The sequence below is a fragment of the Trachemys scripta genome, chromosome 1, assembly GCF_013100865.1.
Source record: "Trachemys scripta elegans isolate TJP31775 chromosome 1, CAS_Tse_1.0, whole genome shotgun sequence".
Taxonomy (NCBI): domain Eukaryota; kingdom Metazoa; phylum Chordata; order Testudines; family Emydidae; genus Trachemys; species Trachemys scripta.
In genome coordinates, this window is record NC_048298.1 from 122,194,954 (window position 1) to 122,210,926 (window position 15,973).

At 38.9% G+C, this 15,973-nt stretch overlaps 1 protein-coding gene across 5 annotated transcripts in view; it reads right to left on the reverse strand.

The window, feature by feature from the left end:
• Positions 1-1,784: 1,784 nt before the first annotated feature.
• The window catches only part of PHF21B (PHD finger protein 21B), a 229,688-nt gene continuing 215,499 nt past the window's right edge, over positions 1,785-15,973 (reverse strand). For 4 of the 5 annotated variants that reach the window (XM_034783912.1, XM_034783902.1, XM_034783920.1 and 1 more), the window contains 7 exons: positions 13,641-13,695; positions 10,799-10,821; positions 9,242-9,400; positions 7,533-7,608; positions 6,270-6,373; positions 3,798-4,011; positions 1,785-1,980 (listed from right to left, as the gene is read on the reverse strand). In XM_034783912.1, coding sequence (XP_034639803.1) covers positions 1,940-1,980; positions 3,798-4,011; positions 6,270-6,373; positions 7,533-7,608; positions 9,242-9,400; positions 10,799-10,821; positions 13,641-13,695 — 672 coding nt within the window. In that variant the 3' untranslated portion in view covers positions 1,785-1,939. Of the gene's footprint in view, positions 1,981-3,797; positions 4,012-6,269; positions 6,374-7,532; positions 7,609-7,926; positions 9,401-10,798; positions 10,822-13,640; positions 13,696-15,973 lie in introns of those variants that run through there. The other variant, XR_004647454.1, reaches the window with a different exon arrangement.

A 15,973-nucleotide genomic window follows, 5' to 3' on the forward strand; every position in this document is an offset into this window, starting at 1 on the left:
GTTAAAAAAAGAACTAGATAAATTCATGGAGGATAGGTCCATCAATGGCTATTAGCCAGGATGGGCAGGGATGGTGTCCCTAGCCTCTGTTTGCCACAAGCTGGGAATGGGCAACCGGGGATGGATCACTTGATGATTACGTGTTCTGTTCATTCCCTCTGGGGCACCTGGCATTGGCCACTGTCGGAAGACAGGATACTGGGCTAGATGCACCTTTGGTCTGACCCCGTATGGCTGTTCTTATGCCAGACTGGACACAACAACATTCTCTAACATAGCTATTTGCTGATTAGATCCCTCTGTAACGTAACTGACCGGCTCTGAAGAGGTCCTGCACATATACAGGAGTCCTGCCATATTACAGTAAAATATTGTAATGCTGTGAACCTGGTCTATCTGTTATAAAAAACTTTCTTATCAGTGGGGCAGGAGGACCCCAACATTCAGTTTCTAATCCTTTTCAAAGGCCAGTGCTTGATGCCAGGGCCTGCTCGATTGAGGCTACTGTGTCGGCTACAGAGCTCTCTGCCAACACATGATTTGAATTATTACCAAAGATTAAAGGCTAGCACATTCTCACATCTATATTAATTATTAAGGCACCATGCAGAGCACTGTAATTGGCTCCTGTAAACTAGTACAGTGCTGACTTTATAGGGTAAGATTATGGGAGAATTTTGATGGTCATTAGAAAAGACTTCTGGTTCTGTTTGGGGTAGAGGTTTCTCATAGGATTGGAAGAAAACAATAGGAAAAAATACACATCCCTGGAAACAGCGCAATAGTTCTACAGTCCCATGGTCCTAACAGCCTGAAATTAAACACTGACACAGTACGAGGCTGAAGAGCTAGGAAAAAAATCAAGCCTGTCCAATCTGCCACTCCTAGAAGTGCCAATAATATGTCCCAGTCTGTTAGCAGGCCAGCATTATTGTAATAATATGTCTTTGTGGGGCTTTAGCACAGCGTCTCCTTTCTCGCTCCTCCTTCAATAATCTTTTCTTCAGTCATTTAGAAAATGGATAATCTCAGTACAAGGCCCCATCCCGCAGTCCTTAATTGCAACATTGGCAGCCCAAGTCTGTCACTCTACCCACTTGTACAGTACCTTGCCCCATTCACCTCAATCACGTACGGTAAGGACATTAAAATATGGCCACAAGTTAGAGACAACACATAGGACAACATGTCAAGTAAGGCAGAGCATGGGGACTAACAATAAGAAGGAAGTGAGAATGATTTAGATGTGGCTTCATAGAAGGAATTTGAAAACAGGCAGGTGCTGTGGCAGAAGATGACAGGGAAATGGGGGGCCAAGCAAGGGATTGATGCAGGCACCACTACAGGATGACTTTGAAATGATGTAGATATTCTAAAAAGGGGGCAAAAGTAAGAATCAGAGAGGAGAAGGTTACAGACCAGTGAAGGCAAACCAAGGTGTGAATGAGGCTCAGTACCACAATGGATGGTGAAGAAAACCAGAAACAGGAGTGTAGGTAGCGGAAGGGGAAAATGATTACATAGATTGTAAACTCTCTGGAGGGAGAGGGACTGTCTTTTTTTATTCGGCACTATACCAATACATACCGCAACGGGGTCCTAATCTGTAAGTGGGGTATCTATGCATTACTGCAATACATTTAATTCGTAAAGGGATGGAGGAGATTACATTAAAGTTTGTGAGTTTCCCTTGATCTCGGGGATGTTTGGTCTGAGAAGGGACTGAAGGATTGAGGTCAGGTTGTATTTCTGAAAGAATGAATATCACACCATCCACACCACTATTAAATTGTCAGTCAAGTTTAATGCATCATAAAGAAGTAAAACTACATTGGCATATTTAAGACAAACACTTTTTTTCTATGCACACTATCCACTGGACAGTCCCCTTTTCAAAATAACTACTTTTAACAGTCCAAGACACGTCTTCAGAAATTCTTCACATGTTCAACCTTCCATATTTTCCTTTTTTTAATTTGTCTGAGAAGAAAAAAAAACATTAAACCTGAAAACACTTACATTGCAAGCCACATTAGAATGCATAATTGGCATACAATAATCAATGTATAACAATTGTGTTTTACTTAGTTCACTTTGTTCATCAATAAAAGAATATAAAAATCTTGTTCAACTGAGTGTTAAGTGTATTAAAATAGATTTGTATAGTACTGCACAGTTTCTCCCGGAGTTGTGAAAATGGTTGAAGGGACCATGTGCTGCCTAGTGATGGGCAACTGAAAAGGCCAATCCCTCATTTTTAAAAAAATGACATTCGGCACCATGTCATATGCTGATGTGAGAGACTAGCTGTGTGTCATGCTGTAGTGGTTCCTTGCTTTTTGTTTTGTTTCATACCTGTTGTGCTAAGTAACTAAAGGATCGAAGAATGGAATCAGTGGTTGTGTGAAACTCTGCATTGTTAGAGGAAAAGGGGTTGCCCATCACTAACTTCCGAGGTAGGCCTCAGGATTACAGGATAGGCCTGTGGCCTACTAAGGCGCCAGACTGACCCTTGTAGCATCAGGAAGACTTGCTAGTGAAACAAGCAGGAGCTCTAGGATTTTCTCAGACTAATGCTAAACATTTTCAAATGTGTTACAAATCAACAAAATTTAAAAAGGAATTAAGTTTCCAAAAACCCAGCAAACCCTTAATTTTCCACAGTCCAACTCTCCCCCTAAATTCTTGCTATTATCCAATATGACAAACAACCCCTTGAGGCAGTTTTTTTTTCCTGTACCATTTTTGCAGATATTCCTGCAAACAAACAAAAACCCCACCAGCTTTTTTCCATGTTACCTATTTTTACAATAAAAATGCAGTACAAAAATGTAAAATTATTTTTTGGCATATTATCTGTACTGGCAAGAAAAGAAAAACAATCTTTATTTGCTTTTATTAAAAAAAAAAAAGAGTTCAAAACATAACCAAAAAAACCCAAAAAACCGAACCCAACCTGCCAAAGCTATCCACTATATGGTTTATGCTAAATCTTGCACAAAAACTCCATGAGAAAAATACATCAATAGCAAAATAAGTAAAAAGGACCTGCAAAAAAGTAAGGAGTTTTACAGTCATACCTCTTTAAATACTTCAGAACGCATATACAGAAGCATCAGCATGAAAATACTTCAATATTTTACTAGAAACGCTAACTTCATACAGTTTTTTAATTTAAATATCTGCAATTCAGCTATAATACTGAAAAAAATGATCTTTTTGTTTTAAAGGCTCTGTGAGCGTCCATGACGTCATTCTTGTCAAACAGCCCATCTTCAGTTCACCTGAATCAGTGAGGCAGACCTTGGTCACTTTGCTAAGAATCCATGTCAAGTCCTAAGTAGTTCTGGCTCTTTTTATATTACCAGTTTACTCCCTCAAACAGCTTTAAGCCCAGCTACCTCCCTACTAGTTTACTAACTCTTTGTATTTAAAATTTTTCCCTTTAAAGCAAACTTGTAAAATTGTCTGCCCTCCAAAAAGGATACTTCACTTTCTATCAGCCATACTATTTCTTCTCCTTCTTATTCATAAATACATTAAGGCCAACATAACAAAACAAATCTCATAAGCACTGAAGGTCTTGGCAAATACAAAACTGCAGCAAAATCTGCTCTGTGGGAAGTTGCTGCCACAGTGACCTACAAACTGGACTGATTGGCTTAAGTTCTACATGTGTAAAAAATGAGATTGTTTTTTGTTTCCTTCATTTCCCGTTGTTTCGGTTTAATCTCTCCTTTGCGCATGTATAAAGTTTTTTTTTTTCATTTTCCCCAGACAGCTCTGTCAGTTGTTACCCTGTGATTGCTGCAAGGCTTTGTGCATGGCAGCAGAGGCAGATGAGGGTTTGATCCAGGGGACAGTTAGCAGGGAGGAGGTGGTGGTTGTCGTCATGGTAACCTGAATCATCTGCTCATTTTGTATCAGTCTAATGAGAGTTTTGAGACGTTCCAGTGATGACTGAGTCCCTTTCTGCTGGGCCAACAGGCTGTTTTTTAGCTCTAAGCATTTCTGTTAGAGAGAGAGATGGGGAGAGAGAAGGAGAGACTGAGAATACATTCAAATTGGCATCAAACATCCCCCCAAACATGCTTTAGATGTCTGGAGAACATGTCCATCTCAAACGAATTACGTTCTCCTTTGGGGATAGCAGAAACGCAAGCATAACTAATGGAGTAATACCCACTGGTGCATATAGTGCATCACTTGTCTTAGCAACAATATTCATCTAAGATCAAGTATATACTGAGGGCAGTTTTGACCATATCCTGTTGAAAGACAGGAAAAATACATGATCGCGTGATGGAGGACTACAGATTTTATTGGCATGGGTTTACAATGGCCACATTACTCGAAAGTGGCAAAGCCATCAGTAAGCATTGTAAGTCTTCCCAAATGACTTCAGTAAAACCTTCAGGTCAAACTACACTCTGACGTATTTTGTATGTGGCCCATATTTACAGTCCATTTTAGGGAGATTAAATAAAGTGGTGTTTGTTTTAAATCCGTTTACCTAAAGCCAGGCAACTTAGTAACAAGGATGCCAGTAACAACTTCTAAAGACAACCTCAAATATTTTTCAGGTATAAAATGTTAGTTTAAGGGCCACTATTTAATGTTCTACCATGGCTAGAAACGGAAGCCTTATTCTACTGGGAAGGGTATTTCTGGCTTTTAATGGATGAAAGCTCCCGTTTCTCTCTTCAATAGGTCATGAAACCCAAATCAGTTACCGGTCCAGGTCTGCATATTGTCTCTCATGGGCCTTGGTCCAGAATAGTTTCAGGGGAGAACATTCTGCAGTTCTTGGGAAACAGGAAACACTTACTTGACTTTTTTTTTTTTTTTTTTTGAAGGTAGCTGTTCAGAGGTTTGGGATTTTGGAATAAGCCTGGGGGAGATGGATTAGAGGGCAGGTGAAGTAGTCCCAGGTGAATAATAAATGCATGGATCTGCAATTTATAACAATATCACGGTCACACATGGTGTGTATGGGGTTTTCCATTCAATTCAATTGGTAATTTACTTTTTTAGTTAATCTAAACCTCAGGAACCAAACATCTTTGATTGGATAAATATTATCATAGGCCAAAATTGCCATTTAAGAGAGAATGCTTCCCACTCAAAGGGCCTAATTCTGCTTCTGCACCACTCCCATTGACTTCAATAGCAATTATTTTTATACATATATACACACACACACGGTAGTTGAATCTAGCCCAAACTCTCTTTCATTCTGAAATTGCTAATCCAATTTCATTTCTCTAACCACTAGAGAACACTCCACGCCACAGAGACCTGTCTCCGTGCATGTGTTAGTTTCCATTAGAGCTGATGGTGGTTATGAACAGTTAAAGAGAGTACTTCCCACTGTGATGTCTTTTAATAAGTTATTACTTTTCTTTCCACTCTGTTCTAAATGGTATAAAATATTTAACATGCCTCTCCTGGATAACTTCAATGGTAGAGCAAGTACTGACCAGTTACTGTTGCAGCTGCCACTTTAATTTTCCAGGATAGAGAAGATTAAAATATGTAGTTACACCATATTACAAACATACAAGCAAATTCTTAGTAGTAGTAGTTCTATCGTTTGGAGGCGGGGTTGTGATCAAATAGCCATGCCTTAAGTAAGTCCTTACAACTACTGGCAACTAGGAATTTGGGTTCTGAACTCGGGCTAACACTCTCTGGAGTGGCAGGGACTGGTAGAAGTAGTGTACACGTATACCTGGAATCAGGTTATGCTTGGATGACCCCCTCTAGCAACACTTGGTTCTAGTTCTTGTAGGAGATGCCAAGAACACTGCTGTGATACTAGACCTTTTGAGAGTGGTGACGATGGTCTTACCTGCCTAACCTCATGCTTTTGGACTGATACACAGGCTCTTGGCACTGGAGCAGCTGGTCATGCACAGATCTTTCTTATGAAAGATGGGAAGTGCTATACTGTATTTCTATAGCGCTGACTTGTGTATAGAATGGGACAGAGGATATGTTTAATTTTGTTTTCTCATTTGAGTGGGGAAGCGCTCCAATAACAGATCTGCCACTGTCTCCTTCTGCTTCCCAACCTGCCAGTGTATCTTGCTCACTTCCCACAAAGAGACCCCCATATATGTTTCTTTGTAAAGAAACTATTCACACTTGAGCATGAATAGTTTGTGAGCATAACTCATTTCCCAGCCATCAAATCTCAGTTTTTCAAGCATAAGTGCTTTATAACCAATTCTGTAGGAGACATTATGCCCCACAGTCTGGAGTCTTACTTTAACCGCATTGTTGAGAAGTCTCTCTTTCTCTTCCAACTGTCTATGTTCGCTCTTCAGCTCGCTGCCTTTCTTTAATAATTTTCTCTTCTCTTCTTCTTTGACTGTAGAACAATAAGGTTTAGAATGTAAATGTTAAGATACAGACTGAAAAAATGGTCTGCACTGACTCATGAGACTAGGATTAAGTGTTCTAGATAGAGCACTCCATAGGTCTACCCAGTCCCATCTCAAAATGCATAGCCAGAGAAGCTGAGTTTCCAGTTGCACATAAGACAACTCTCTATCACTTTTGAAATGTTTCAAGTACAGGACAGAGATTATTCCACAACACACCTTTGAGGTGGATATAGAATCCCTATTTTATAGATAGGGAAACTAAGGCAAAGCGATTAAATTACCTGCTCAGGGCTACACAAATTCATTTAAGGATATTTCCTCTCACAAATGCTAGGTACACAGTTTCAGACAGTCATGTCTTTATTAAATCAAAACCAATACTTTTTAAAGCAAAGGCACTAGTTCTTATCAAAGACTATGTTCACACCAAGTTTCATGTTTTTAGTCATAAGCAATTTTTACACTGGCCTTGCACTTTAAAGTGTAATTAGAATTAGAGCTTCTCTTAAAATGTTTGCAAACAGTAAATTTGCCAAAAAATGCATTTTTTTGACAAATTTGACAAAAAGTGCAAATTTGTGAATTGGGGTCAAATTCAGTGAACAGTTTTGGTCAAAAAAAAAAAGGAAAACAAAAATTTAGAAAATGGCTAAAAGGTTGTTTTGAAAAAAAATCAAAACTATTTCAAGACAAAGTACTGAATGGAAATGACCGGTTTCTAAATGAAATGTCAAATCAAAACAATTTGACGTTTTTGAATAGACATTCAAAAGGTTTTATTATTAATTGTTCAGATTTGTCTCCAATTTGAAAAAAATGTATGTTTTTGTCTCTTCCAAAGTTTTTTCTTTTCTTTCAAACTTTTTAAAAGAACAAATTAATCTTCAATCCATGACAGAACATGGAAAACTTCAGCTGAAAGGTGAATTTACAGAAAATTATGTGTGTGACAACAGGGGGCTGGGATGAAAAGCATTTAGTAATACTGACTGGCAGGCACTACCATTGATCTTATGGAGCTTTAGCTCTTCCATGCATCTTGCTTACATGAATTTATGCCCTCTGAGTTAGACAGTCACTCCCATTTTAAAGGTGAAACTGGGGACTAGAGAGCCTCTTATCAGGAATCACACCATTCTGTACCTGTTTTATGAGTAACATAGGAATGAACAATAGCCAGAGTTCCAGTCCATGGCACATTTTCATCTTTCTTTAATACCTGTAAATCCAGGGAACAACAAAAATTAGTAATCCACAAAGAGACACACACACACAATTCATGTCTTCCCACTCACCCCACAAAAAAAAACTTTACTGTTACAAAAAATGGTATAATTGGAATTGTAAGTTGTAAACTGAAATGCAGTGGAAAAATTCTGTAACTTTTATTTTACTTCACTGTAAACAGTGTCACTACATAATTGCTAGGATGGGATTTTCAAATCTCACACTTGATCACCACCAAAAGGAATTATTCTCCAGCCCCTTTCATACAGGCTTACACAATTTCCAGGAGAGTTAGAGGTATTTTGCCTACCTATTAGGTACAGGCCACCACTGGAGATAGAAAACTGGACTTGATAGAGAAGAGAAGATAGGCTGGTTCCACTAAATGTAAATACAGACCAGCAATTCTCTTTGACATTTCCAAAGAAACTAACTAGTAATTTTTCCTAGGGGCTAAAGCTGAGAATTCTAAGGAACAAAAATTAAGCCCGCTCATTCTAAAATTTAGCAACATTGTTTTACAGTTCTTACAGACCTGGTGCTAATCATTTGGCTTGTGTGAACACTGTTAGAATTGCATTTCTAAAATGGTTATCAATAGCTGCATATAATAAATCTTATAAAGAAGATGGTGTACTCTCCTTACAACCTTCAGATCCTCTGGTGCATTGTCTGTGCATGACACTGTCTCCTCCGTCTGCAAGAACTACATTACTTGCTTTGCAATTGTACGTACAGGTGGTTTTTATAGAAGACAAACGTAAAGGGAATGAACAGCCATTTTTAATCTTTCAGCGTAAATCTTGAGGGATGCAATACCATGAAATCAAGAGGGGAAAAAATGTAAGGTATGAGACCAATGCTGTAAAACTACCAGGCAACAAAAGAAGCAAATTCCCGAAGAAACGTCATTGCAGTAGAATCTCAGTGTTACAGACACCTCGGGAATGGAGGTTGTGTCCGTAACTCTGACATGTTTGTAACTAGGAACAAAGTGCCGTTCAGGCTCCAGCAGCAACTGAGCTCCCTACTCAGCACTGGCAGCTTCCTTCCCTGGGTTGGACTGAGTTTGCAAGTGTTTCCCCCTCCCGGCTGTGTGTGTGAGTGAGAAAACAGCGTGTCCCCCTCCCGGCCTGTGAAGGGTGTGTGTGTGATAAAAACAGTGCCTCCCCCTCCAGGTGAGGGAAGAGGGAGAAGGGGTGAAAGTGGCGCAGACCCCAGCACTGCTCCTGCTCTTGGCTCCAGCTGCCTTAGGCTGGCAGCCCCAGCTTCATCACCTCCTAGCTGTAAGTGGCTGCCCAGCACATGGGGCAGAGGTGGGGACAGGCAGCCCAGATGTGCCTACTTTTAAGATGCAATATAGGCACAGTACATTACTTTTTTTTTTTTTTTAGTCTTTGCTGCTTTCTAATTGGTTACTTCCGGTTTCACATGATGTCTGGTTGACTGGCCAGTCCGTAACTCTGGTGTTTGTATCTTTGAGCTTTTACTGTATTACTTTTGATAATCTTGTCTCCTTAGCTAGTATTGTAAACTGAAACAGCCTCTAGAATTATGCTGTGCAAACTCACTCTCTTTTTTCTTTTCTTGGAATGACTGCAATACACATGCCTCAACTCACTTACCTTTTGTTGGCACTTTGGGCAGGCCCAAACCCCTTTGGGGACAGTTTTCAGAGGAGGGTCCAAGCAATTGAGATGATATGCTCTTGGACATGTGCCACATGGTTGCAAGTTAATGCCACGCTTACATGCTGTACAGTGTTCATCGTGGTGAATTTCATTCTGAAAGAAAAGAAAAGGGTAGGTTGGGTCAAGTCAACTCTTAATGTAACTTTCCACGAGCAGCACTTGGAGCCACTACTTTACCAGACTGACCATTCAAACACAATATCTCATTTTCAAAAGCTTCCTGGCTGCTGGAGAAGGAAGACAAACAATTTTGTACTCATCAACAACAAACGAGCAAAATTCAATGAGTTGAAACAAATAGAAAAAATGTGAAATAATCAAACAATCACACAGACAGCAATCAAACACAGATATGAATCAACTAATGTTTCCAGCCTGCAATGTTATAATTATTCCACTCTATTTCTGGGAATGTGTCACTGTCACTTCCAACACACATATATCACCAGGTGCAGTTCTATTTTGATGAGTGGGCAATGTCATTATGTGGCTCACTTGTCCTTCAAGTCCCCAGTAAAAGCAAGTAAGCAAAAGTTTCTGGGGGGAAAAAAGCACAGTTCCAAATCTTATGCACATTGCCTTGAAGAGCAGGTAGGGAAACAAGTATGAATACAACTTTCTTCCACATGCCCCCTCACAAATTTCCTGTAGAGGGCCCCCATCCCTCTCTTCTCTATTTTGTTAATTATTGTTTTCTGATTTAAACCACACAGATCCACTATGACAACCTTTCTCAAACAAGACTGATTAGTACTTTATCTGTAGTTCATTTTATATATTGCTAAGTCTCATTAACAAAGTTACAATGTCATGTAGTAAATTGCTATGCTAATCTGGTGGCAATGTTAATTACTCTTCATATAATTAAGTACATTTTAATAAAAGGGAAACTGATTTTGGAGCTCTCATGGTTTGTGAATCATTACATAAAAACCTCAATTTTCCTACTAGTTTTCCAGGAAAAAAAGTGATTTATTGAAATAAATGTATTCTATAATCATGTTTTCATCTTTCAGAATATCATTTTTACAAAATTTCATGTCAGCTTTATCCAGTATCATATCCTAAACTCAAAATTACTCTTGTCCAAAATGCCTCTCCAAAAATGTCAATATTAGAAAGCACTATTAAAAATGTCTAGATTTTAACCTTAAAAGAGAGAGATCTACTCAAGTAGAACAGTAAATATTTTTCCTAGATGTTTATTAATACCACAAAGCTAAACCAGCATTTTCTCAATCAATGGATTCTACAAAGTATTAAATTCAAACCTGTGAACATGAAAGCACACAAGTTCCACTTGTTCTGAAATTCTGTTTTAATGGCTCAAAGATTTAGGTAAACTGGAGAGATTCCAGAAATGGTAGGAAAAAAGGGAAAGAAAATATTGCAATTTTGTACCCTGGCAGAGACTACAATAATTAACAGCAAGCACTGTATTACATGATGATGAGACAGACAGTGGTAATATACAAATCTTGCTAAACATACCTTCCAACATGGATCCTCATTTGCTAGCACATGAAAGAAGGGCAGAGAACAAGTTAGTGGGCAACACATCAGTGCAATGAATTTTAGTCAAGCCATGACACAAGTGATGAAAGAAGAGGGGGTGGGGGGAGCATTATAGCCAGTTATTTTAATGTGGACATGAGAGAGTGACCCTTGAAATAGCACCAATGAATATTTTAGTATTCAGAGCTGCATGTTATTTAGGTTTTAGGAATTGGGCACCTGAAACTCTAAATGCTGAAGATGTTAAAAAATTTCATAGTACCAAAAGGTTGATGTCTCTCCTAAACCTCCAATGGATAGGACCTGTCCAGGCTTAACTAGATAGGAAAAAATCTTCTTTAAGGGTTTGACTCTTTCAAGGCCGAACACTCTGGCCCCCAACCAGCAGAGCACTTAAGCAGGTGCTTACCTTTTTAGTACAGGAGTAGTCCCATTGACTTACAGTTAAGCATGTGTTTAAGTGCTTTTCTGACTCATGGCTAGAATGCTCAACACCTTGCAGGATCGGGCATTATATTATCATCAACCCTTCAACATCAGAATCGCTCATATCAAAAATGTGTGTCATGTTTTGGTCTATCGCTTAAATGACTCTTTAATGGTTGTAGACCAAGCCTGATGGAAGGAGTAGTTAGAGGTGGTTGAAAAATACACTGCATTTTTCAAGAAACTGTTTGGAAAAAATTCATTCTTTAATTTTTTTTTTCCACAAAAGCAAGTCTGTAATTTCCATTGCTGAGTCACAAAACACTTGGGCAGAATGCCTCACTGAAAAGCCCTAGAATGTCTCTCCTCCGCTCCTGTAAGTCAGTTGATGGAGTAGTCTTCCTTTGGGTTAGGGAGACAGAAGTGAGGTGGAAACTTCTTTCTTGTACTCCTTTTCTGATCACACATTATCTGGTGTGTGTTTACATACATCTGGCAGACAGAATTTGATCCACATGCCCAAAGCACCACCTGTATGCATGCACGCACACACGGAGCACAGTGAAACTATGATTATTCAGATGAACGGGGGACATGAAAGTTATCCAGATAAGCAGAGGCGTGGATAATTGGAGAGTTTTTTGATATAGGCGATGCACATCAGGGACATGACCTCATTTCAGCTAAGAGATTTTTCCCAATAAACAAACTCTGAATAATTGACATTTCACCGAGAATATCACAAGCACCATTCTCTCCTACATTTTTTGTAAAGGAAGAGCTGTTTCCTGCACACAGTTTTCTTTAACAAATATACAATGCTTTTCAAAAATAAATAGTTTGCATTTGTCAATAAAGTTGGCCTACTCTAAGTGTCCACTTTTTCCTCTTCTACCTGCTGAAATGACCTAAACGGAGAAGTATTTTTAAAGGGAGGACGGTATAATAAGCAAGGTGGTAAGCTACGCAATGAAGACAATTAGATTAGAGTGTAAGTTCTTTGGGACAGGGGCTGTCTTGTTTTTCTGTGTTTGTACAGTGCCTAGCACAATGGGGTCCATCACTGGGGCTCCTAGGTGATATCACAATACAAATATACAATAACTAAAGCTGTGAGCTATGTAATGAAGACAGACAATGGAGAGATTGTTCAGCACCACAACAGGGATTTTAGGTATTAGGAAGCATTGTTATAGGGCTTACTAAAATAACTAACAATTAAGGTAAAACAGTGTCATATCCCAAGCAGTTTTGTGACAGTCATGCCACTGAAGCTTTGTCACCTGTCTAAAAACATGGACACACAGAGGAAATAAGGACATTTACTGGGGGTCTGAGAGTAACCTAGCTAATGTTCTCTCTAGGCATGTGTTTACAGGGAAACATAGGCATCAATTTTAAGTTGTATAAGAAGAGTAAGGAAAATTTGATATCAGCAACATAAGAAGAAAAGACCAAAGCAGGTCACAACTTTGCATCTGTATTAAAATGGCACTTCTAATTGCACCTTAATACTTAAAAATAAATTTTTGTTGTTGAAAAAGGATAAAAGTACCTCTAAAATACTACAGTGTGCATTTACAGTAGAATCTAAGTTGTAGCAGCTGTATCAGGGGTAAGAAATATTCACATCTCTGTACAGTCTTCCTCTCCTCTTCTGCAATGTATTCGAGCCCCTCATCCTCAGTTCTACACAGCACTGTTCCCCCTACAATGCAATTTTTGTTCCCTTCTATGCTCTGTTTAATCCTCTCTCCTCAACTTTCCGTCTTTCTTCCCTTTTTCCACTCTTGGTTCTGTGCCTTTTCTCGCGCTGCACCTTATGCCTGCCACTTATTCCTTCTTCCCATGAGCCATTACTTTTCTTCTCCAAATTTCTCTCAGTGTTGCCAACTTGTTTTTATCATGAAATCTTACAGAAATGTGGTGTTTTCCTTAAAGCTCCAGCTCCCGGACTCATTAAGTACATGAGAATTTCACTTTTTCTTTGAAAACTAAGTTTCTATATCTAATAGTTATAGAGCACAGCTGGAAAATGTGAATCCTAAAAGCTGAAAACCAGAGATAAATTAAAAGATCCCCTAATTTATTTTTTTAATCTAAGCCCATCGTTTTTGAACATTTGGGATTGGCAATACTGCCTCCTTAACATCTTCTTTTTCTCTACAAAACTAGAAACCTGTTCTTCCACTGATTTTCCAGGGCTTTGGGGGATCAGGCTTTATATCCTTATGACCCCTTAACTTTAACTTTTGTTTTGCTGTGTAACCATCTATGCATCTATGTATAGCTATGCACCCTATGGTACTCCAGAAGTAATTAATAACAAATACAACTAATAAATATTTAATACCACATCATAATAGCAACGTATTCATTTAAAAATACTTACCTCTTGCTGAAAGGAACAACGGGTTATTCAAATAATTTGATGCAAGGCGTTTCCGCTGCAAAGGGAGAGAAAAGAAGCCATACCGTCATCTCAAGAGCTCTGGCTCTCTTATGCTTTTCTACCATCAGTCTCTAAGGAATTTCCTTCATGCATAATCAGTACTCAAAAAGCTAATTCTGAGACGCAGAATATAGGCTGCTTAAGGCTCCTCAGATGGTCAACTAAGCCATATACAGCTGCATTATTTATCTTCTAGCAAGGTTTTTATAGACCAACTTTATTAGATTTTATTAACAAGCGGTAAATGAAAATTACCAACATTATTGATTGGGCTTCAGGAGTGGTTCCTGGGGTCTGTAAACAGTACTAAAAAACCTGGCATCCAAACAACATTTATCATAAACCAATATGTACTAAATTGTTGCTGCGAGACAACACTTTTATTAGTGTCAATAGAATTGGTGATGAACTTCCCACAGGAGGGGGAAAGAAGTCACCACTTTGTGTGACAATTATCTGAATTTGATACAAGTAAATTTTGATTGCAAGCTGTACACAAAGGCCTTGGGAAAATATTTCCCCCCAAACATTAATGTGTACTGCCTTTAGGGTGTCAGAGGTCATTTCAGTCTGAGAGAATTTCAAACCTATGGACACCTGTTCACTAGGAACTTGACTGAGACAACCAAACAACATCCCAGCCAGTTACCAGAGGGTAACAGCTATTGGTCACTAGAAACCTGGGTTCGTAATCTAGAGAATAATAGACTCATAGACTCATAGACTTTAAGGTCAGAAGGAACCATTATGATCATCTAGTCTGACCTCCCGCATGATGCAGGCCACAAAAGCTGACCCACCCACTTTCCCTTAACTCAGCTGTCTCCATCCACCGTAGTTGCTTTCCTGACCCATCCAGTTCCTCTGCTGTGAGATTTTAAGAGTGCTGTACTCCTCCAATATATGTTGTTGAACCTACATTCAGAAAAATCAGAGTTTTCTTTCTAACAAATGATTTATTCAGTGGTTAGTAAACTGCTCTCTAATGTCATGCTCTTCAGAATACATGAATGTCTGGATGGCTAATGAATTTTCAGCTGACATCTGTTCCTTCAGCAAACATTCAGCCTGAAACACAGCCTTCCTTCTGTTTTAAAAAATATACTACCCAGGATGGAAGAATGGAATAATTTCTTAACAGCATAAAACCCCCAAACACGCTTCTGGGCAGAGATGTAGCAGCAGAAACAGAAGTCCAATTTGAAACACCAACTGCATAGTCACAATCAAGGAGGTTAACAGCACAATGAAGCACATTTTCTTGCCTCCTGCAGTTTGGTGGAGGGGGCAAGTAAGAAGTGTAATGTATATGCAATTTCAATTTAAACAATCATGAATTAAAGATCATCCACTAGATCAGTTGTAAATTAAGCTGCACCAAAATGCCTGAAAAATGCCACAAAATACCTCAGCTCACTGATTAGTAAATCAATCTGCGAAGCTAATTGATTGGAGGAAAACCGTCTGCTTCCATTTTATTTGAATGACATTCCCTATGGTCAGTCCTGAATGACAGCTCTTAATAAGGACAGAGCTGGTCAGCCACATGAATCTCTCATTTTAAGATTCTTTCTACATGCTATTCTTCACTTCAGGATATACTTTTGAGAATAAGTCTAATAAGAACCAAGAACTAGGATATGATAAATGTATTAACCTCCTCATCAACCCTATACAATTTAGTTTCTCAAAAATACTCCTCAGATTAGGACCAAAAAAACCATGCAACATACATTTTAAACAATCCAGTAGTAGTAAACTTCAAGCCAAATGGACCTTATATAAGACAACACAAATAAAATACAAATAATACTGAGGTCCCTGTTGTGCTGGGCACTATATGTACATATAGCAAGAGACAGTCCTTACCCTGAAGAGCTCACAGTTTGAATTAATAAGATAGAAGGGGTGGGGAAAAGGAAGCATCAACATTCCCCATCTGTAAAATAGGGATAACTGAGGCAGAAAGAGATTAAGCGATTTGCCCAAGGTTACAAAGCAAGTCTGTGGGGGCAAGACTGGGAATAGAATTCAGGTCTCCTGAAACCCACTCCACTGCCGTAAACCGCAAGACCAACCTTCCTCACAGATAAGTCACTCAACAACCCATTTACATTCTGCCTATCAGTTCCCTTCTCTCAACAATCAGCTACCTCCCCTCTACCACATTGGCCAAAATAACCGGAAATCTCAAAAAGTTGGTTAAGCCAAGAGTCTGTATTGCTGATAACTTGTTAAGCAAAATCCATGTCCTTTGGTTTATGGCACACAGG